We start from the raw sequence: 22,237 nt of genomic DNA, 5'->3' as shown, positions 1-22,237 counted from the left end.
CTGGTTCACTTTCAACAGCTGCCGTCCGCACTTACTTTTCATGCATATTCTCATGCAATGGTTATAGAGCTTTTGCGATTAAAAATAATTGCATTAACTTGCTTTCTATTCAGCTTCTACTGCAATCATACTTAGCATTAGCACACGGCTAAATACTAAGCTATATTATATGGTATTTTTAGTCTCGATTTTCTCCATATTAAATTAAGTGGCGTGTCATTCACCGTACCAAATGCCCTTTTAGTCTGAATAACATGTCACAAGCTTCTCTAGCCTCACTTATCAGCTTTGACCTAACAGAAAGATTTTTAATCAGGCATTGGGGCCCTCTAGTCTGTGTGTGCTCAGAATTGCAATGACTTCACTACTGTCGTGAGTCAACAGCTCAGTCAATCTGATTCATTCAGAAAGGCAAAGCTCTGGATGACTCTCAGACCTTTCAAATAGTGTAGAGTGAGGGGGTGTGCTCATTTACAGCCAATATCGAATCGGATGCCTGTCACAGCGACACAGTGTTACAATACATCTTGCAATTATATTTCATGCGAATCATTTCAATGTCTTGCAAGAGGCCAAGAACAATCTGGCAGGAGTACAAGGACACAATTGTCTGTGTTTAATTCATATTTTGTGATTTATAGCAGGAAAACTGTTTAGCCCCCATATTACAGTAATCCCATTCAAAAGCCATAGTACATTTTGGAAAAAAGCTCCATAATTAAATCCAACCTCATCAATAGTCAGTGAAGGCCCTTCTTAGTTTGTTGTCCAAACACTGACTCTGTTTCCTATAGTGGCCCAGGGTGTGTCACCTACTCATGACAACCTTAATAACAATGCAGATAATAGTTAAATGCTGAAGCCACTGAATGAATAACAGCCATTCGTATAGACTAGGTTTTCACGGGTTCAATAGTGGGACAATGGCACACTGCAGGCATGACCATATTTGGGACTGGTTGCTAAGATGCTGAACAAGAAGTAGTCTTATCCTTTTTCCATATTGTTTGGCCATAAAATAATTACAACAAAGCCCTGCTTATCTTAAAATGAGGAAATTATGTATTGACGATTGTTTTAATCATTGATTAACCTATCATATATTTTGTTGATGAATCTGATTAAAAAAAAAGTATCCCTGTATGAAACAAAATGGGACATTATTTAATATCAACAGTGCAAAAATCGGAAAAAAACAATTGTAGGCTAAAATGTTGAACACAAAGATATCTTGTCTGCTTTCATGAAAAATTACAGGAAGGGGCTTTTTTTATTGCTGAGAAGCTCGACAATTTCAAACTAAAAAGGTATCCAAGCGTTCATTTTGTTTTAAATTGCAGTGTCACTCGACGTAAATTGTAATAGAAGTTACAATAATGTTTAGTACTCCAAAATCTGTATGAAAAACTATATATAGAAAGACACTATTCCATTATTTTTGGGGTAGTACTTAGTTGACATTAAAGATGTCTTATTCTTTTCCTCCGAAGGTCCTTCGAGTGGTACGTTTGATAAAGATCTCCCCAGCATTGGAAGACTTTGTCTACAAGATATTTGGACCTGGCAAAAAATTAGGCAGTCTTGTGGTGTTCACAGCCAGCCTCCTCATCGTCATGTCGGCCATCAGTCTGCAGATGTTCTGCTTTGTGGAAGAGCTGGACCGCTTCACAACCTTCCCCAGGGTAAAGAACCACCTCGCGCTTGCCTCTGAAATAGTCAGAATTGTGATTCTTTTTTGTAAAATAAAAAAAAATAATTCTGAATTTTTGAACACTTTCCATTTATACGTTTTTTTTTCTACTAATAGCATATTTTTTTCATAATACTTTGACTTCTTTTTTCTTGCTATGATGCTATTTCTGTGATTAAGGGTTGTTATTGGGTAAATTTTTTGAATTCTCATCACCCAGATTTCACTTCACACAACGATTTGCGTATAAACAAGCCACTCAAATATTGTCTGTTCTGTATGGCTTGTGCTTCACACCCACTCGTTTGTCATGTTAGTCTCTCGTGCTAGCAGACCTGTAGGATGTATCATTATTTGCAATGATTGGATGGTGGGAGTAAGAATGCGAGTAGCTGGGAGTTGAGGATGCGCTTTGTCGGTGAAGAAGAAAGTGCAGGCGTGCATCAGTGTTAGCTTACTCTGACCTCTACGTGCAGCGGATGATTATGTTTCTAAATCTCACAATGGCAGGGTGGAAAAGGTAGTTAGCGAGAAGTATTATGTGCATTTCGTCTTCACCTTGTGTTGCCCTTGGGCCTCTTCACACTCACACCTTCTACATTATTTTTCTTCCCTGTAGGCCTTCATGTCTATGTTCCAGATCTTGACACAAGAGGGCTGGGTTGATGTCATGGACCAGACCCTGGTCGCAGTAGGTCACATGTGGGCTCCAGTTGTGGCTATTTACTTCATCCTTTACCATCTCTTTGCTACCTTGGTAAGGCATCTTAATCTGCTTCTGTAATTTAAAGTAGATGAGTGGTGTCATAATTGTTCGATTAATCGATCATCAAACTAATCGTTTAACAGCCGATTAATCGTTTTGAGCCATTGTTTGAGCCGTTGTTTTTAAAACTGTGTAAATGTTAACATTTAAGCCTCACAAAAGTAGAAATTCACTGATTTGTGTAGTGACTGTTAATATTGAAATCCAACATTTTCAAGTGTTAGAGTGTTCTGAACTATTAAAAAAAAATCTGATAAAGCAGACTTCACTTAGAGAAAATTGACATTTAAAAAGAAGGGTGACATTTGATTTGAATGAACATTATTTGTAAGCAGTAAAAGCAACCAAATGGTGAGCAAGCTACATGAATTGTTTTCTTATCTTAGGGCATTTAATTAGTTACCGCCTCATCACCCCGTTATGCTTCCTCGGGTTTTACAGCCAATCAGTTGCGGACGTGAGAAGTGCTGACATTCTAATGTTTGTCCTTCCAAAATTGGGTGTCCTGATGACTCACACCTCCTCATCCCAGACAGACAGGATGTCTTTGACGATGGAACGGGCAGCAAATGAAATTAATTATTTTGAAGGACCCCAAGGAAAATGACCCGAAATGACCACTTCAAACCAAAATGACAGCTTTCTTGCGTTTCTGACATTCCTTCTGGAGTGTTTTTTTTGCAAGATGGCTTGATCGATCGTATCGGCTCAGGCCTGAATTATGCAATCTCAATGCGCTTTTGGAAAAAAATCAAATTCTAAGTATGTAATAAAATCATGTGTGAATCTTCTCTTTCGTCTTTGGCTTTCTAGATTCTGCTCAGTCTTTTTGTGGCAGTGATATTGGACAATCTTGAGTTGGATGAAGACTTAAAAAAGCTCAAACAAGTAAGGAGTTTTGATCACAATTTTACTTCATGACACAAACATGACTTATAGAATTTCCTTTCCTCTGCCATTTACCAATCACTGCAATGCAATATTTTATTAAAGTACTTCACTGGAGCCAGCTTGGGAAGAGTGACAGGACTGAATAATGTATTCACAAGTGGGCAGGGCCTCTCTCACCCTTTCCTCGCCCCCCAGAGGATTGAGGAACTGGGCAGAGCTAATTAACAGTCATACACGCACACACATGCACAGAAACAACAGGTCGACTTCAATAGATTTTTCTCGGTTCATGTGTAAATTATAGTCATCCAGCGGATTAACTACAACATTACAGCTGATATTGAGTGGTAATAAAAAAAAAAGTCAGTTAATTGAGTCAAAATGATGACAATTATTTGTACAGTTTTGTAATAATAATAATCGTATACTATTCAGTTCAGTCTCCGCATAATGTTTGATTTTTATTACTGTGCAGGAAAATCACTTACATCATGTGCTTAGAAGCAAGAGTTTAATTTAACATAAATAATTTTAACGCTTTGATCTTGCTGTTCTGGTTAGCCCTTCAAATGCTCAGCAGCTAATGATTTAATACGTATATGTTTGTCGCTGTTGATTTACAAGGGCCTTTTCAAGGTTTTAAAGTTAATAGCAAAATTAGGAACATTAAGGCCATCAAAGGGTATTAAGTAGAATTGTGTGGTCTTTTTTTTTTTACTGTATTTCACTATGCGTAACTATGATGTCCATGATGAAAATGTCCATGTTTCGAAACTGTGTCTATAAAGAAACTAAATCAACAAATAATTTAATAAATTACTTAGTTAATGCAAATAAAATATTTTGTTCCAATTTGATTTAAATGCAAATGCACTTTTTTATGTGGTCAAGATAATTAAAAAATAGTAGCCGCATTGGCTGATATGTTTGGTGGTTACAGTACATCTGGTCCTAATTTATCATATCCTACATTATACTCCCTAATGTTGGGAACAATAGTTTATAAGCAAGTCAAACATGTCAGCTCCACTTGGATGCCATTGCATTATGCTCCAACCTGTGAAAGACGTGAAGCATACAGTGCAGGAGTGTGTGTATGTGTTTATCAGTGTGTAAGTGTGGCACATTGAAATGGAAATTCAAATGTGCAGTTGAGCTTGAAGCAATCACGCATACCTGCGCAATTACTATGCATGCTGCCAGTGAGCCATAATCAATTTTATTTTTATTATCAAGGTTTAACTTTTGTCAAGTATTTTATTATCAAGTCATTTTTGTATATTGTTTGTTATACAGCAGCAAAATTTAATCTCCAATAATATTCATTATATACAACATCAGTGTGCACAAGCTTCCTCTCATATGCGGCAACTTTTGTGTATGTTCACATCATATGAAGTTTGGCTGGTGCAACTTGTGATTTTCTTTTTTTTTTTATTTGTAAGTGCTATAGGTCAGCAGCATGCTGTGAGTACTTTCCCGCAGCATCGGTAGAAGTGCTATCTTTGTGAGTCATGCCTTATTAAAAATGCACACCTCAGAGGGCCAAAAAGCCTGTTTGGGTGCTGGTATTTGCAAAATCTCCTTATGACTCAAGAGCTGAATATGGAGTGAAGGTTGACTTCATAAAAGCACCATCAGACAGACTGCAAGACCTCATAGGCACGTTGTAAAGGGCACTTAAACAGACATTGCTTTTATTGCTATCTAATCAAGTCAGCCTATGTTGAACTCTACCTATGGCAAGTCAGTCCATGTTGAATCATACCTGTGATCTCTATTTATGCTCATCATCAGGCGAGCATAAAGACTGCATTACTTCTAGATGAGCGGCATATAGAACAGAAAAGACAAAAAAAACCCACAGAGACTAATCAAAAGTGACTTGCCGTCATGACATTCCTAATTCTGTGAATTGTTTAGGAGCAATACACAACGCCAAGTGTCGGTGGGACTTCGGGCTCCTGGGTGGTCTCAGATTGATCAGCTTTCTGTGCCACTTTTAATATGACATGTTGAAGGTAAAATGGCGTGAAGTCATGCTTGAGTGCTGCCTTCATCACTCTCACGCGTACGCACAGAGTGATCCATTATCATTTGGGAGGTGGGAGGAAGCTGTCTCGAACAAACATCATTTTAAACCACATTGCTGTGTGAGATGAAAAAAGCACACACATAAACACAGACACACGCGCGCACACATATACACACACTCATCAGTGTTTTGATTAGGATAATGCATTTAGCGTGTGAAATTAGGTTTGCTCCAAAGGTTTAATAAAAGGAAGACAGCGGAGTGGTAGAAAGACAGCAGAGGAAACCAGAAGCGACGCGCCGTTACTGCACACCCACACACTCGTCAACGTCCTCACAGAAGATGTGTGACTTGTATAAAATGCTGCACAATTCAATGTAGTTCTGCGTGGTGTGCTATAAGGATGTTTTTATACGCTGCCGTGACACATCTTTTATTTTTTCTCCCCCGTCATATTGAAGACCGTAGTAATTCGCTGTGTTTGGCATTAGAAAGAATTATGTTGGAAGGTTGTTGCTGTGCCTTCATCTGTGTCACTTGTGTTTGTTGAGCTTCAGTGATGGGGGAGACTAATGGCCCACCATGTGTCTAACAAATCATCGCAGCCCACATGTCCATGGGGCTAGAGGAAGGAAGGTGCAAGGGATGTTTACCCTATGCAAGTAAATATCCAAATTGATGGGGGAAATAGGTGCTTACCCCTCAGGGTCCAGTGGTGATGATTATTATGTGGGTGTGCTTGTAAGAAAATGTGTAGCAATCGCCCACATCCTCAGGCTAGGTCGGTGAGTCATGAGATGCAGTGGAGAAATTGTAAAAAATAAAAAAGGCTCCCAAAGATACAAATCAGAAGGAAAAAAAATGCTTAACCGCAATTGTGTGCTTCGACAATAACAAAGGCAAACTCTGTAATAGTGACGTAAGAGTGTGACGAACCATAACAACAGAGTACATCGCCAATGGGGCATTTATTTGATTAAATTATGTAAAACACAATTTTTAGCTAAAAGTAAAATAATACAAGAAAATGCTGTTTTTGAAATGAGAAAATATTTGACAAGGTGATTCAAAATATGTACTTTGTCAAACATCCATGATGGTTAGAATTTAAAAACAGCAATGTAATCATGTTCATTACTCTTGAAAAAATTACTCTTGAACGTTTAATTCTGAAGACAAGTCCTTCTGTGACATTGGTCAAACAGATTTAGGTAAAACTCATCGCATAATATACTCAATACATGTTGATATTTTTCACTATCCTGCAATGTGGTTAAACTAACTTTAACTGTATATATAGACCAAAGTTCTGTCTGACTTTAGAGACATTTTCTTTGGACTGGATTCACAGTCAAAATTGCACAGTTTTAGGTGTGTTAGACTTTAGATGTTTCAGTGTCATGAAACTAACAGATCAAATCATTCTTGGATTCATTAGATTTTCTTTTTTAAAACAGGTGAATGTGTGCTTGAGTTCTCAGAAAAGCCGAATGACCTGCCTGAAATTTCATGCCAAAAATGTCATTTGAAATTCCTTAACCCTGTTAAAAACCAATATTAAGAGCTCATTAATTTTGAAAGGGTGATGAAGAGCCGTGCTGAATAACTAGCTTTTACTTTTTCTTTTCTGTTTTGTTTTCATGCAATCTAATACATTTCATTGACCACTGAAAACACACGTTTTGGTGACTCACATCTGAGTAAGACCCCATGACCAACTCTTGCTTCTGTCAGAACCACAATTGACTCAACCATTGTGTGATAGTATTTTCTACGGCTGTTTGTGTTATGAGCACTGCACTGATAAGATCTGGTTTAGACTATATCTGGCAACACTGCCATCTAGTGAGGAGCCTCCTCATTGTCGTCGATAAAATGCTTGTGGAAAAAAATGACGGGATAAGCTAAAGAAATGTGACTCTGTGGGCATTAGTTGTGGTATGATGGATGGTCACCACATAGATACATTTATATTGCTGTGTCATGTAACTCCTTAGTGATGAAAAAATAAGTCTCCTGGGAGTTTCTCGGATTCTCAAGATCCAGTGCGATCTGGTGCAGTGGTAATGTTTTTATTGAGCAAAACCTTCCCACCTTCACCCCAACTGAGTCCGATAGGCTTGCTGCATAAAATACCATGGTTGCAACAGCATGCGACCATCAGGCTAGATTTCATATTTGTCCGCCAGGTTTCGAGAAATCAAGTCTGGAGATGGAGTTAGAGATAAACTGATAAGGCAGGGGAAATGGAAGGAATAAATTAAGTTTAGAATGACTATTGTTTACAGTTGTGACAGAAACATGCAGTAATGGCTTAAAATAATTCAGGCTTTTCTAAAACCTCTCATCTTTGATTTTTCTCTATTTCTGCAAACAAAATAAACAGTGATGGGCATTCCGTCCCTGGGATGAGTATTTTGTGAATAAGGACGGAGGGACAATGACGGAAGGCAGTGCAGGTCGAGAACAGAGGACAAACCGGCAAAATAGGGGAAAGTGCCCATCTCTGATGAAGTAAACCTGATCAAATGTACCATGGAGGTGATTTTGTTGCCACTGGATTGTTTAATAATTAACATAAAGCCTGTCCCCCATTTGTGGGACTTAATGGAGCGAAGGCTTATTCAGGGATTTAGCGACAGAGAAGAAAGCTTAAGTAGCCAGAGAGTGGAGTGCAGAAGAAAAGAGCGTTTCCCCCTCAGAGGATTCCAGATACAATGTGCTCTTATCTCTTGAATGTCACCTTCAGTTATCAATTGGGAAGCCACCGCAGGCATCTGAGATGCTCTACCACTATGGCAGTCATTACCACCAGCTTACAGAGATATTTTTTATATTACAAAAAGGCAATATCTTATAAGTACTATGGCCATGTATCTTAACAAAATGGTTTTCTTGTAAAATGTCCATTTGGGTGATATACATTCATTTTTAAGAATTTGGTCAATTGTATTCTTTATTGATTGCTTGTGTTGTGACGCAATTTAAGCACTACTTCACTTCTCCTGCTCTTCCATGTCATGTCTATTGCTAGCATATGTTTAATTAATGTTTCATGCCTGTCAAGAAGGGTTTATGACTATGCGACGGCACCAAGAGAGACAAACTGCCCCATCACCTTATGTATGTGACGTGATCCTGGGAGGCACGGACATATTAATCTAGCTATACAATGGATTTATAATGAAATTCACTGCCAACAATTTTTGTTTTGGATTTTTAATGATATAATCGATCAGTTGTCGGAGCCATAATTGATAGTCCATGTAGCTAAATGTTCATCATAATCTCAGTTAGCAACTTTATGAAATGTTGGCTAGTGTATAGCGTTGGCATAGCGGCGTCATCAGAATAATAAAAAAAAAAAAAAAAAACATCAGATCCCCTCGGGTGCAAATCAGCCTTTTTCTTTATAAAATGGGTGTCTAAATTGCCAATAAATCAAAGACCAAATTTCTCGTGCTTTCAGTTGGTTAGCCTTTTCTGATACTAGAACAGCCTTCACATTAGGTCTCAAGCGTCTGTTTCTTGGAGTTGCAAATATCGGATGTAACCAATGCCCAATATCCAGTATCTAGCTTTAGTTCAGTCAGCAAGTCCACTTTTTCTTGCATTATTTTGTATTTATCACCCATGGCTTTGAAATAAGGGCACACAGGGGAATTTAAATTAAAAAAGAAAGGTGGGGAGAGACTATTTATTATTGACCACAGTGCTACTCAATGATAATGCAGTGATAGAAATATCAGATGGCGTGTATTCACTTTGGTAACATTGTTCTTCAGCAAACATGCTAACAACAATGAGCCAAGGCAGTTGATGGTAAAGACACAGACTTAAAACGCTACAGGCTTGGTGTGCTTTTATTGATGATAATAGTACAATGTTGTTTTGGTTCTTCAAAGTAGCTATTGGAGGTTTATGGGCTGCGTGGCTCTACAGCAGCTCCATAGCACACCTCATTAGCCAACTAATGAGAGAATGACCCTGTTCACTCACTCTCAGCTCGCCTTCCCCCCCAGGTACCGCAGTTGAATGGGCCCAGAAGAATGGGAGACCCAACCCAAATGTCTCGAGGGCAAATAGGTTATTCTCTATGACATGAAATACATATTAATGTTAGCCTTGATCATGGATAGAAGTGTCAGGGTAAATGCCGATTTATGCACAGAACTACTAAATGGTAAATGGGCTGTCACTTGTATAGCGCTTTTCTACTTTTGGTACTCAAATCGCTTCCTCATTCACCTACTGATGACACACCATCAGGAGCAACGAGGGGATCAGTGTCTTGCTCAAGGACACTTCGACATGGTCCCGGCCTGAAATTTTTGGCTCGAAAGGAGGACGAATCAGTGGAGGGTTCATTTGAGCGACTGCTCAAGGCAAAACACACCAGTCTTGTCTTCATTGTTTCACAATATCTCATCCATTCATCATCACAAGAATTACACACACATCACATCCAAATAGCAGCTTGGGGATGCTATTCTGACATACTGCAAAAAGTTCATTTATAAAATATATAAAGTGTCTCAAAACACTGCTCGTCTGATGACTTAAAAGTGATGCATTGAGTATAAAAATCTGAGAGAAACAGTAATTGCAGAACAATTTTAAAAATGGTGTACACAACTAGTATTTCGAATTCTTTAACATGGTATGCTGAAGTAGTACATTTTCCCCTTTGCCTTTTATTTATGTGTGCTTTATTGATCAGATATTGACCGCACTCAGGGTCCAGTGTGCTAGTACATACTGTTAATAGTGATCAATGGTGGCTTAATGGTGGTAGCACACTAGGTGAGCAACTTCGCTCCGCATCAATAAATACACAGCTAACAAAGGAAACTATTCGACAAAAGCTGACAAACAGTTTTCTTTTCAGCAATGGACTCTAGGTATTAATTGCTGTAAAGTAAAATAACACCTCTTAGAGAATTTAAATGGTCTTCCGTGTTCCTATGGTGAGATTTAAATCCAGCACACCATTTCCCTATTTTATTTCCCTCTCGGTCGGACGCCCACAGTGGAGATAAACACAAGTACACAAATAATTGGCTCCTGTCACACTTGTCTATTTGAATCTCTGTTACAAGCTTTTGCACACTAAGGCAAGCTAAGGAAGCAATGAGCAAAAACTAGAGAAAAAGAAGTTCCAAGTGTGCACACGTAGCAAGAAAAGGGTGATTGCATAGAAAATTTGGCTTGCATGGGATGCTGCTTTTTGTCAGCCCAATTGATTAGGACCTTAGGGAACAATAGGGTCCATATTAATTCTTCCTTGTTGTCCCCTGTACGTGTGCATCGCTCTCGTGTACGACGCTGCCAATTGTGCAAGCATCATTTTGGATAAATCAGCACTTTCTGTGTTTCTACCCAAGATTTGGAGCACCACAGAGAACTTTAGCACACCTTTATTTTCAATCGCATAAAGTTAGAATTAACGTTTGTGCTTTAAGTGAACCTTGGAGGGGTGTAATCTTCAATTATTCTATTAATTGTCCATTAAGAATTGTGTCACGTTAGTGCAATTCATTGCAGACTTTGCACAAGCAGGGGCACCGCTGATTCAGTCTTAACCATCCACCCTTCTATCCATCCATCCATCCATCCATCCATCCATCCATCCATCCATCCATCCATCCATCCATCCATCCATCCATCCATCCATCCATCCAGCCAGCCAGCCAGCCAGCCAGCCAGCCAGCCAGCCAGCCAGCCAGTCAGTCATCCATATATGTAACCAACAAATTTCCTTCTGTCAGTTTGCCTTTGTCGATCTCCAGACCATTGAGATAAAGCTATATGTAAATATGACAGCAAATGAAATGCCAAGAATTTAACGGCACTGTTGTCACACTCCACAGTCAGATATAGTATAAAGGGACTGCTTTCACGCACAGGCATCAGGCGAACGGACTGGAAAACATTAACCAAGCTCAGCTAATTTGCCATACAGCGAGTGGCCTGCTCTGAATGATAAGGTGCCGTTCGGCATTGCTTTAAATGCAGTACGCTGGCTGTCCTAATCGGCAATGCATCAAAGGTTATCTGCAGGCACCCACACAGAGACTACCTGCCAGGGATTTTCAATCAGCCCCCCCCACCCATATGTAATTAAATGAAAATAATTGCTTTCATTTCCCTTTTGCCATTTTATTTTGTCAACCCTTTGCCCAAATGCACATTGTTCTGTTGCTGCCTCCTTTTCACCCACTTCATTTTATCCTCCGACCACTCCAAAGTAATCTTTGTTTTCTTTCTTTTGTTGGCTTCTTCCATTGTGTTCTCAAAGTAAGTCAGATCGGAAGCTAAAAGTGTGCCTTTATGTGTGTACTGTGTTCAAGGTAAGCGTGTTGCTGCCATCATCAGGCAGAAACTTACAGCCGCACATCACTTTCCCTTGTTTTTTTTCCCCCCATCAGTAGAACGGTCAAAATGAAAGCCTCAAAATCCTCAAGTTTCCCAAAACCCATGTGCTGTTTTTGTTCCTTTTTGTCTGTCCTCTTATCTTTAGCTGTTCATTTTCACCATGCAATGGACATGAAAAAATGACACCACCTTAATATCTAGTCCCCCTCTAAAAAAATGGGAATTATGCCCAATTCAATTCTGTTTAATACAGGTACATCTGTCAGCAATAACATCACGTGAAGCTGTTATGATAACTGTGTACACCATAAGTCCAAATGGTTGCACAAAAACAGAAAATGATACTCATGCTTTGGGGATATTTTTCTTTGGCTTCTTCTTTAGTCTTCAGTTCCAAAAAAACAGCCCAAAACCTATCCCAACCATGCTTTTCCATCAACAAAATAATTTCAGGTTTATTTTTCTTTCATGTTTTTATTTCACAAAAGTAATTTGCAAAAAATCCTCTACACCCCTTAAAACATTCAATCGAGGTGTCATTTTTATGTCAGAATAAAACAGATATTTTAACTTTCTCTATACATTAAGTCACCACTGTCCTCGCTTTTCCACCTCGTTTAGCTCAAGCAAAGTGAGGCAAATGCTGATACCAAAGAGAAGCTCCCTCTTCGACTCAGGATATTTGAAAAGTTCCCAAACAGACCTCAGATGGTGAAGATCTCCAAGCTTCCGTCGGACTTCACCGTACCAAGGATCAGGTATTTTTTTCAGCCTCGGGTAATCGTTGACTGCCTAAATACGGTAATATACGGTAAATACGGTAATATACGGATCAGTGACTTGGTTCACTTTTATTTTTAAGTTATCTGTGGCAGCTCAACGTGGCTGACTTGCCTGACCTGGAGACCTGGAGATATATATATATATATATATATATATATATATATATATATATATATATATATATATATATATATATATATATATATATATATATATATATATATATATATATATATATATATATATATATATATATATATATATATGTGTATATATGTATATATATATATATATGTGTGTATATATGTGTATATATGTATATATATATATGTATGTATATATATGTATATATATATGTAGAGATATATGATATATATATATATATATTTTTTTTTTTATTTATTTCATCCAAATACTCAATTATAAGCTAAAACACGTTTTGAACCCTACAAACTCTAGTTTCACCTCTTAGCCCTTAGTTGTGCTTTTTCATGAGAAGAAAAGGGTTTGGTCTCGTATCAGAAAACGGCGACAGCTCAACAAACTAAAACCTCTCAATTATGATTACTCACAAAGTTGCATACATGTTGAGTGTTGTCATTTTTACTGTCCGTCGGGGCATCAAGGGAGAGCTTCATGAAGCAGTTCATCGACAGGCAGCAGCAGGACCCCAGCTGTTTATTCCGAAGACTCCCCTCGGCCTCGTCGTCCTCCTGCGACCACTCCAAACGATCTGCCATTGAAGACAACAAGTATATCGACCAAAAGGTGCATTATTGCGCACGTTATCTCCCTCCACCATATTGACGTGTGGGTATGAGAATGATAACTTCTTCCCTTTCTCGCTGCATACCTTCAAAACAACACCTTGGGGATAAAAGCGGCAATAATAGAGAGCTGTGATATTTTTTTGGTCCGAAGACTTTATCAATTGCTCTGACTTAATTGACTTTCTGTGTTTGCTCTCTCAGCTTCGCAGGTCAATATTTAGCATCCAGGCTCGGAACCTAATGGAAAAAGAAACAACAATCAATAAAATACTACGGTAAGATGCGTGTACGAGTGAACGCATGCCTCACCTATAAGACTGAATTGACAGTCGATGTTAATCCTATCAACAATCAATCTGTTGTTTTGTCCATGTTTGACAGTGAGCTGGCTTTCGCCACATCCCACCACTTGCACCATATCCAATCTGTCTGGCCTTCCCTCTGAATCCTCCCGCTCCTCCTCCTGAAAGTTAGACACAATATTAGTAGGCCTAACGCGTCACGTTTGCTTAACCGCCGTCCTCATAAACACAAAATCAAATAAACACCACTATCAATAGTTTGCCACACATAGGGACTCCTAATGCAAGTCATTTCTCAATTGATTGAAGAGCTAACGCTACGAATGCCCTCTGGATTCTTTTGGTGCATCACTGTGATGATCACTTTGAACATTATTGCTTTATTAAGCCTTCCTTTCCTCACAGCTTGGTGTTTTTATTTGAAATAAAATGTCAAGACACCAAACTGCGTTACCTAACAGATGTATCTCTCAGTTGTGAAGTGCTAAACTTCACAGAGAAGTTTAATTAATCATAAATCTCATTCTGGTCTTTTAAAATGTTTTTAATTGTCATATGTTGCAAGGCAGGTTTTCTTTTGTCACAATACTTCTTCCCCCGAAGCCTGATTTAAAAGAATAATAATAAATGCTCAGTGCCACACGAAGAAAAAGGGCAGGGACAAATAGCATGACTGATTAAAACAGGCAGGAAAAGATCATGAAAATGTTGAGCTAATGTGCTTATTTTACTATGCAGTGCGTGCACAAGACAGCGGATGCTGAGCGGGTCATTGGATGGGCAGCCGGCCAAAGAACGTTCCATCCTTAGCGTGCAACATCACATACGTCAAGAGCGCAGGTCTTTGCGACACGGCTCCACCAGTCAGAGGATAAGCCGAGGAAAATCGCTGGAGACACTCAGCCAGGATGTGAGTACCTGCTGATGGAAAGAGCCCTTAGCTGAGTGTTTTCCATTGTTGCATCCTATTCATATTTTTTTTTTTGCGTTAACTGTCACACAAGTATTAAACCAATAAAATAAAAGTAAACGAAATAAAACATTTCAATAATTATGCATTGACTTTTCAAGCATTCAAGCACTGTCCGCTACCGCAACGCTCAGAGGGAAGACAGTGAGATCAAGATGATCCAGGAAAAGAAAGAACAAGCAGAGATGAAGCGGTAGTCACACACAAAATCTAGTAACCATTGTAAAAACATCAAATACAACAAGCCACTGTTGGTCCTTGGTGTGCTGCTAATTTTTTGTCTCTGCTGTTTGTCTTCTCCCTCTGTCTGGTTGGTCTGACAGAAAAGTCCAGGAGGAGGAGCTTAGGGAAAACCATCCATACTTTGATAAGCCTCTCTTCATTGTAGGCCGGGAACACCGTTTCAGGAACTTCTGCCGGATGATCGTTCGAGCTCGCTTCAATGCGTGAGATAACTTTTGATGCAACAAGTGCTCATTTGAGTTTTCGTTTTTAATGATGTACATCTACAGAATAAAGTGTCAGTTTTTTTTCATGAAATTTCGAAGACACTTCACATGAATATAAAATAATCAGGTTTTTTATGCTAACATGATTTAATGCCATGAATTTATCTTTAGATCCAAAACGGACCCAATCACAGGAGTGGTGAAGAACACAAAATACCACCAACTGTAGTAAGTACTTATTTGGAGTGCTTCCTAACAATACTTTTGTGTTCAGTCCAAAGCAAATACAATGTGCACTACAATATGACTCGTATTTATATTCCTATTTAAGTCAAAGGTCCATGATTTTAGGGCTGAGCCTCCAAAATCAAACATCCCAAAAGTAAATGCCTCCAAAAAGTAAAGTAGCATTTTTTGTGAAAAAAAAAATGTGCAAAGACATGACATTTTACAATGGTTGGAACCAGTTTCAAGGAATGTGTTGTGTTCAACGTTTGGGGGTTCCGCTGTATGATATTTTTAAGCTTCACTATAACAGCCTCTTTTGAGCAGATAGTGGTTCAGAAAAAAATAAATCATATAAATTGAGCTGGTACCATGTGGTTGCATCTTGACCCGAAAAAAATGTAATCCTTTGGTTGCTAATGAGAGCTGTCAGGTGAGCGCAGACCTCCGAATAAACGGAATGCACTGTGGCCAAAATGATTTTAATTAAGTTCTGCTTGAAGTCACACACTCCTTTGAGAAATGTTTTGGAAATTCAGTTCCAAATCAGCATAACAAGACATCCATCAAGCATAGCATTACACCTGTGCTGTCTATTAGAATCAATCTCACTGAAAGGGGTTTCTAATATTTGCCTCATATCTGGCCAAATCTATCATCTAGTCATGCTTTGGTGATGTACAGTGTAGCAAACTACAACTTCAATAATAAACAATGTTGAATTCAGTACCTCAGTCTTTCTAAGAATTTAACATGATTAGCTTTTCTTGGGAAAAAAAACAGAAATGTGTCTATATATTCATTGTGTGAATGTTAGCGTGAACAGTTTATCCATTATGTACCATGTGATTGATTGGTAACCATCCAATTCAGGGTGTAGTATGGCCCTTAAGTCAAGACCTGGACAGGATGAAGACGGAACAGTAAATATATTCTCATTAGACTGAACCTATTGCACATTTTTAGATTATTTATTGTATCTCACAAATATCTTTAGTCATTTATTAATTTTATTTTATTGAATCAGCAACAGATTCATTTATATATTCAGGTTGTGTGTGCTCTTTTAAATGCACTGGTACTCACCATGGCCTCATAATCGAATCCCCGCGAAAAAAGTACAGCAGTATGGTTGTCTGTGATCATGCATTTCTAATTTACATCCGATTTGCAGCAGCTCACATATGGGCCACAGTCATTTTGCGAATTGGAAAAGGAAATTAAAACTGTTTGTTTAAATGAAATTGTACATGTACTTCATTCGTTTTAATTATTAATTAATTAATTAATTAATTAATTAATGTATTTATTTATTTTATGATTAAAGTTTTTAACAAGTAGTGAAGTTTACTATTTACCTGGCAACATTTTCATGGGTAGTCAAATATCTTTATTGGAGGTAAAAAAAAAAAAAAAAAGGACAGCAATGTTACAAAGAACTTTGCTGACATTTGGAAATAGCACAGGGGAACAATGTGAATGGAAAAAAAAATGTTGAGTTAGATATTCATGCTGATTAAAACAAAAAATTGGCATGCTGAGTCAAAAATGGTTTCAGTTATTTTCTTGCACATCAGCTTTTTTTGACACAGCTTACCTACCAGATAAGCAACATCCCATTGATTAGCTGTTGTCAGACAGTAGTAAGAAGAGATGATTACGTTTGGACTCATCAACAGCTAAATGGCAACTTGTTTTTGCAGTCAGTGTGGTGAGAGGTTTGTGCAGCTCCTACAAGGTCCCAACCCAAGTGTTGTTATGACATTTTGTAGCAAAAAGGTTATAGTAGTAACGTATGTTTGAAATCTCCTCATTGGTTATGTGACTAAATGTACGTATGTGTGTTTGCATGTGTGCACTTGCAGTGACCTGTTGGGCCTCGTCACTTATTTGGACTGGGTGATGATTATCGTGACCATCTGCTCATGCATCTCAATGATGTTTGAGTCACCCTTCACCAGAGTCATGCAAGTGCCCACCTTGCAGGTGAGCAAAGTGTATTTACGCTTTACCTCCATCCAGTGTTGTAACAACAACAAATCTTCAATCAACAAAGTCCTCTGTTACAGATCGGGGAATACGTATTTGTCATCTTCATGAGCATTGAGCTGAATCTGAAGATTATGGCAGATGGTCTGTTCTTCACACCCACAGCGGTTATTAGGGACTTTGGAGGTGTGATGGACATCTTCATCTACCTTGTAAGGAAAACTATCACCATGGTATTACCTTCAGCTTGAATAACTATTATTGAGCGCCTGTCTATCTAGGTGAGTCTCATTTTTCTATGCTGGCTGCCACATGACGTCCCGCCCGAGTCTGGTGCTCAGCTTTTGATGATGCTGCGCTGCCTGCGACCGCTCAGGATATTTAAGCTGGTGCCTCAGATGAGGAAGGTTGTGCGGGAGGTTCTCAAAGGCTTCAAGGAGATTTTCCTGGTGAGTGGAAGGGAGCAACCATCCACCCGTATTATTATATAATACTACATTCGTGATTAGAAATGTTAAGTTGTCTAAAAAATATTATCTCAAAACATTGATATTGCCAAGTATACGTGTCAACTGTGTTTCTGCACAGGGAGAGGTGAAGGAGGGTGTGACACAGCTTCACAGTCAATATTAATGTCAGGTTCACTTTTAATGATCCAAAAGCAAGAACAGATAGCTGCAATGCACCATTTTAGATTATCCCTGGTTGTGGCTGTACATTAGATATTAGTAGGAGACACACTCTCCCATGGGCTGAAAGTTAGACAAATTTAGGGATTGTACACCAGACCAGAGAATGTGTGTGCGTGCATGTGTGTGTGTGTTTCAGAATAGATAGAAGTGATAGATAAAAGTGTAGATGTGCATCATAAATGTGGTTAAGTGCACAAACATCTTGGATGCATTACGAGTATAATGATAGCCATTAAAAGGAACACTAAAACAGGCTTCACTAACCTTTTGGAAACTGACAGCTACTTTGTGGATTGATTTTTCATTTTGTTCTAATTTTGTATGGTGCTGCTTCATTTTGTCTGAAGCCATAGTCTTTATTTGTATGGTGTGGTTGGCCAAGGTTCGAGGCGACTCGAACCACATCCGAAATGTTTTTGTCAATATTCTGACATGTAGTATGTATTAACTTTGATTGATTGCTTATTTTCTGTTTCACAGGTTTCTATTCTACTCCTCACTCTAATGCTGGTGTTCGCTAGCTTTGGAGTTCAACTGTTTGCTGGAAAACTGGCTAAGTGCAACGACCCCCATGTTCTCAAACGGGTATGGCTAGAAACCCCTCCACCCTCTTCGAGGAGCTGGAAGCTAAATTCAGCTAACATTATTTTGACACATTCAGAAGCATAACTGTGTTTGTTGTATTTGTCACAGAATGACTGTCACGGTATATTCAGGATTAATGTCAGTGTTTCCAAAAGCCTCAACCTGAAACTGAGACCTGGAGAGAAGAAGCCAGGATTTTGGGTTCCAAGAGTCTGGTAAGACCGCCCTTTATTTTTAGAACACCTCATGCTATATTTGAGTACAATTTAAAATTAATGTGTTTATATAATTCTGTCGCATTCCAGGGCCAACCCTCGCAACTTCAATTTTGACAATGTGGGAAACGCAATGTTGGCACTGTTTGAGGTGCTGTCACTGAAAGGATGGGTGGAAGTCAGAGATGTGATTATTCACCGAGTTGGACCGGTCGGTATACAACTCTATGATTCTATTTTTACCTTTTTTTTATTATTTTTGCATAGTGGAAAATGCTGACATTGTTCTATCTTCTATGTGAGCAGATCCACGGCATCTACATCCACGTCTTTGTCTTCCTGGGGTGCATGATTGGACTCACTCTGTTTGTTGGTGTTGTCATTGCCAACTTCAACGAGAACAAAGTATGAGCTCTAATTCACTTTCATGGGGTATTAGAGCCGAACCAAAACCGTAAAATATACTATATTATATTATCATTATTAGAAAACAATAAAAACACAAGAACAAAAAAGTCACAATTGTAAAAGAAAAAGCCTTTGTTTGTGTCGTATTATTATTGCAACCAAAATAAAACTAACCTTTTCTTTGGAAAAAAACAATTTTTTTCTCAGAACATCATAAAGTTTTTAATGAAAATTCTAACTTTATTCCGTAATATTACTACTTCTTTTCTGAAACATTTAAAGCAGATCTCTTTGACCTTTAGCCTGAATGAATTCCTACTCATAATGTTATAATGTTACTCATAATGTTACTTTTTCTTGAAAATTCCTTTTTCCTGAATAGTTTCGACGATAATGTCATGACTGTTTTTCTGGCAAATAACTTTTGTTTATAGCGTTTCGCTCCAAAATTCAGATTTAGTTTTTTTTTTTTCCAGGGCACTGCTTTACTGACTGTGGATCAGAGACGATGGGAGGATTTGAAAAGTCGTCTCAAAATAGCCCAACCTCTCCACCTACCTCCTCGTCCAGGTACGCATTTTTATTAAACATGTACACTTACAGCAGTACAAATTGCTTTGGAGAAAGTTTCATCTTATTAAACTCACAATGTAGCACTTCTTTTCTGGGGGTATATATACCGCATTATACACTGTGGGGAGATCGAAGCAGTGCATATCATAAATAATTGCTTTTTTGGATGTAAACTTACTCAAGGCAGGGTGAGATGGAGGTGAACGCTCGAGTTGTGTCAAAGCAGGCTAACATTCTCTGAGGGCATGTTGTTCAGACTCATGCTTCACCATTCCAACCAAATGAGACTCAACAGCAGTGTTTGGCTTAGTATAAATGCAGGCAATTTTGGTAGACTTCACGTGCGCTCGGCATGAAAACAGGCGTAACTTAAGTTTTGTGTCAGCGCAAGTCTTGTCTAGCGTGTTTGGGGCCATGTTGTGCTCATCTAGGCCTGCAGGCATACGAAGCAGCCAACGCACCTGATAATTTGGTGACATAAAAATGTCATGTAGGCTATATCATCAATAATAATAACACCACCGTCAGACAATCACTGTGAATTATTAATTGACCCGATTAGTATAATCATTTTTAAAAATGTAAAACCACTATTGCTCATGTGTGTGTGTGTTTGTTTGTTTGTGTTGTTTAATTTTTCTATATTAATTTTCTACTTTTCAAATTCATAGACACACAGCAACAAATAGGCTATTTTATTCACTAGTAAGAAAGGACTTGATTCATAAGGCATGGTTGGGGAAGAAACTACCTAATGTTTTAACATATGAAGCAGTCCACGACTGCCATCCAGAGGAGACCATGTATACTGTAAATTTATTTTGTTTTGAGACCATTGCCTCTTTAAATGGGCAATTATTCCAACTATAATCACCATTAATTAATAAAAAAATATTCAATGTTTTTTTTTTTTAATGAATGCAATATTTTTCACAGAGAATGGAGGTTTCCGGGCCAAGATGTATGACATCACACAACACCCTTTCTTCAAACGTGGCATTGCTGTGCTGGTGTTGGCTCAATCAGTGCTGCTCTCAGTAAAGGTACATCCAATATTGCACAGAGCAGCTTAATATACACTCTCCATACATTAACACGACCCTTGTATTTTCTATTATTTTTCTAGTGGGATGTAGACGACCATGTAACATTTCCTCTTGCCACCATGTCGGTGGTCTTCACTCTTATATTCGTATTGGAGGTGAGCCTGCTCAACTGTATCTACTTCAAGTTGTTGTTTACTGTTTAGATAAATGTCCTCGTGGTCATGTCCTTTTATGTTGCCTAGGTAACCATGAAGCTGATTGCCATGTCTCCAGCCGGTTACTGGCAGAGTCGACGGAATCGTTACGATTTGCTCGTGACGTCGCTCGGCGTCATTTGGATTGTGCTTCACTTTGCTCTCCTGGTTGGAATTGCTGTGTTTATGTTATGAGGCTATGGTTATATGAATTTCATAAACCTAATGCCTAACTATTTTCTATTTAGAATGCATATACCTACATGATGGGCACATGTGTGATTGTCTTCAGATTCTTCACAATATGTGGGAAGCACGTAAGTCTTATTACATATTAAACTGTTTTATTTTAATTTGGAAGATATTGCCCGAATAAATATGTATTTATTTATCTATTTATTTATTTGCTCATTCATCCATTCATTCATATCGCTAGTGTTTATGAAGGTCTAAATGCAGGATTAGGAAATGTAATGCTAAAACAAGTTTCAAGTTCTGATTCAGATTGCTAATTGGGCTGAAAACTAAATCTTAAAGATTTAGTATAGCATGTCACCTAGATATTAATGTTACCAGTAATCATATTAAATGTTAGAATTTTATACTACAGATAACAATACCCTCTGGTTGCAATCAAGGACTGGGCTCTATTTTGCAACCAATAGAAAGAATTCTTAACAATCTATTACAGTAATCTCTTGTTCTGCCTGAATGTCTCCAGGTGACATTGAAAATGCTACTGTTGACTGTGGTCGTCAGCATGTACAAGAGCTTCTTCATCATCGTGGGGATGTTCCTCCTGCTCCTCTGCTATGCTTTTGCTGGCGTCGTTCTTTTTGGCACTGTCAAGTACGGAGAGAACATAAACCGGTAAGGTTTGTCTGGAATAACACAGCAAAGTACGTCAAGTTGTACTGACTGTCTCACAACCACCTCCAGACACGCCAACTTCTCCACTGCGGGCCAAGCTATCACTGTTCTCTTTCGCATTGTTACTGGCGAGGATTGGAATAAAATTATGCACGACTGCATGGTAAGTAAGCAAAAAGAGAAGAACCTCAATGGCACCGACGTTGATCATTTGACATCGATATCTGCATTGGCTATCACTCTACATTATCTGAGGTTATGTCAATAATTACAGGCTATCGCAATAGGCACAGCTGCACACTGTAATAGGATCCATTAAAAAAATATTTTCTCAGTGGTAATAATAATACTTTAGTTTAGTTACCAGTATATCACAATTTGTGCCAAATCAAATTGGTGGCTGCAAAGA

The 22,237-nt window shown here is 38.4% G+C and overlaps 1 protein-coding gene across 1 annotated transcript in view; it reads left to right on the top strand.

Annotated features, from left to right (window-relative positions):
- nalcn (sodium leak channel, non-selective) overlaps positions 1–22,237 on the top strand; it is a 45,428-nt gene that overhangs the window by 18,189 nt on the left and 5,002 nt on the right. Inside the window, exons 15-38 of the mRNA XM_085920169.1 lie at positions 1,491–1,682; positions 2,310–2,447; positions 3,270–3,344; positions 12,379–12,515; positions 13,167–13,308; positions 13,512–13,585; positions 14,351–14,522; positions 14,684–14,775; positions 14,906–15,028; positions 15,203–15,259; positions 17,122–17,242; positions 17,326–17,457; positions 17,527–17,694; positions 18,418–18,522; positions 18,631–18,737; positions 18,828–18,948; positions 19,044–19,142; positions 19,622–19,715; positions 20,655–20,761; positions 20,845–20,919; positions 21,007–21,126; positions 21,207–21,275; positions 21,680–21,828; positions 21,898–21,991. Of these exons, the coding sequence (XP_085776295.1) occupies positions 1,491–1,682; positions 2,310–2,447; positions 3,270–3,344; positions 12,379–12,515; positions 13,167–13,308; positions 13,512–13,585; positions 14,351–14,522; positions 14,684–14,775; positions 14,906–15,028; positions 15,203–15,259; positions 17,122–17,242; positions 17,326–17,457; positions 17,527–17,694; positions 18,418–18,522; positions 18,631–18,737; positions 18,828–18,948; positions 19,044–19,142; positions 19,622–19,715; positions 20,655–20,761; positions 20,845–20,919; positions 21,007–21,126; positions 21,207–21,275; positions 21,680–21,828; positions 21,898–21,991 (2,763 nt within the window). The remainder of the gene's footprint in view (positions 1–1,490; positions 1,683–2,309; positions 2,448–3,269; positions 3,345–12,378; positions 12,516–13,166; positions 13,309–13,511; positions 13,586–14,350; positions 14,523–14,683; positions 14,776–14,905; positions 15,029–15,202; positions 15,260–17,121; positions 17,243–17,325; positions 17,458–17,526; positions 17,695–18,417; positions 18,523–18,630; positions 18,738–18,827; positions 18,949–19,043; positions 19,143–19,621; positions 19,716–20,654; positions 20,762–20,844; positions 20,920–21,006; positions 21,127–21,206; positions 21,276–21,679; positions 21,829–21,897; positions 21,992–22,237) is intronic.

This window comes from Syngnathus leptorhynchus, chromosome 9, assembly GCF_054491065.1.
Source record: "Syngnathus leptorhynchus isolate UIUO chromosome 9, UIUO_Slep, whole genome shotgun sequence".
NCBI lineage: Eukaryota > Metazoa > Chordata > Actinopteri > Syngnathiformes > Syngnathidae > Syngnathus > Syngnathus leptorhynchus.
The sequence above is the reverse complement of the archived record's forward strand: the minus strand, read 5'-3'. Positions and strand labels throughout refer to the sequence as shown.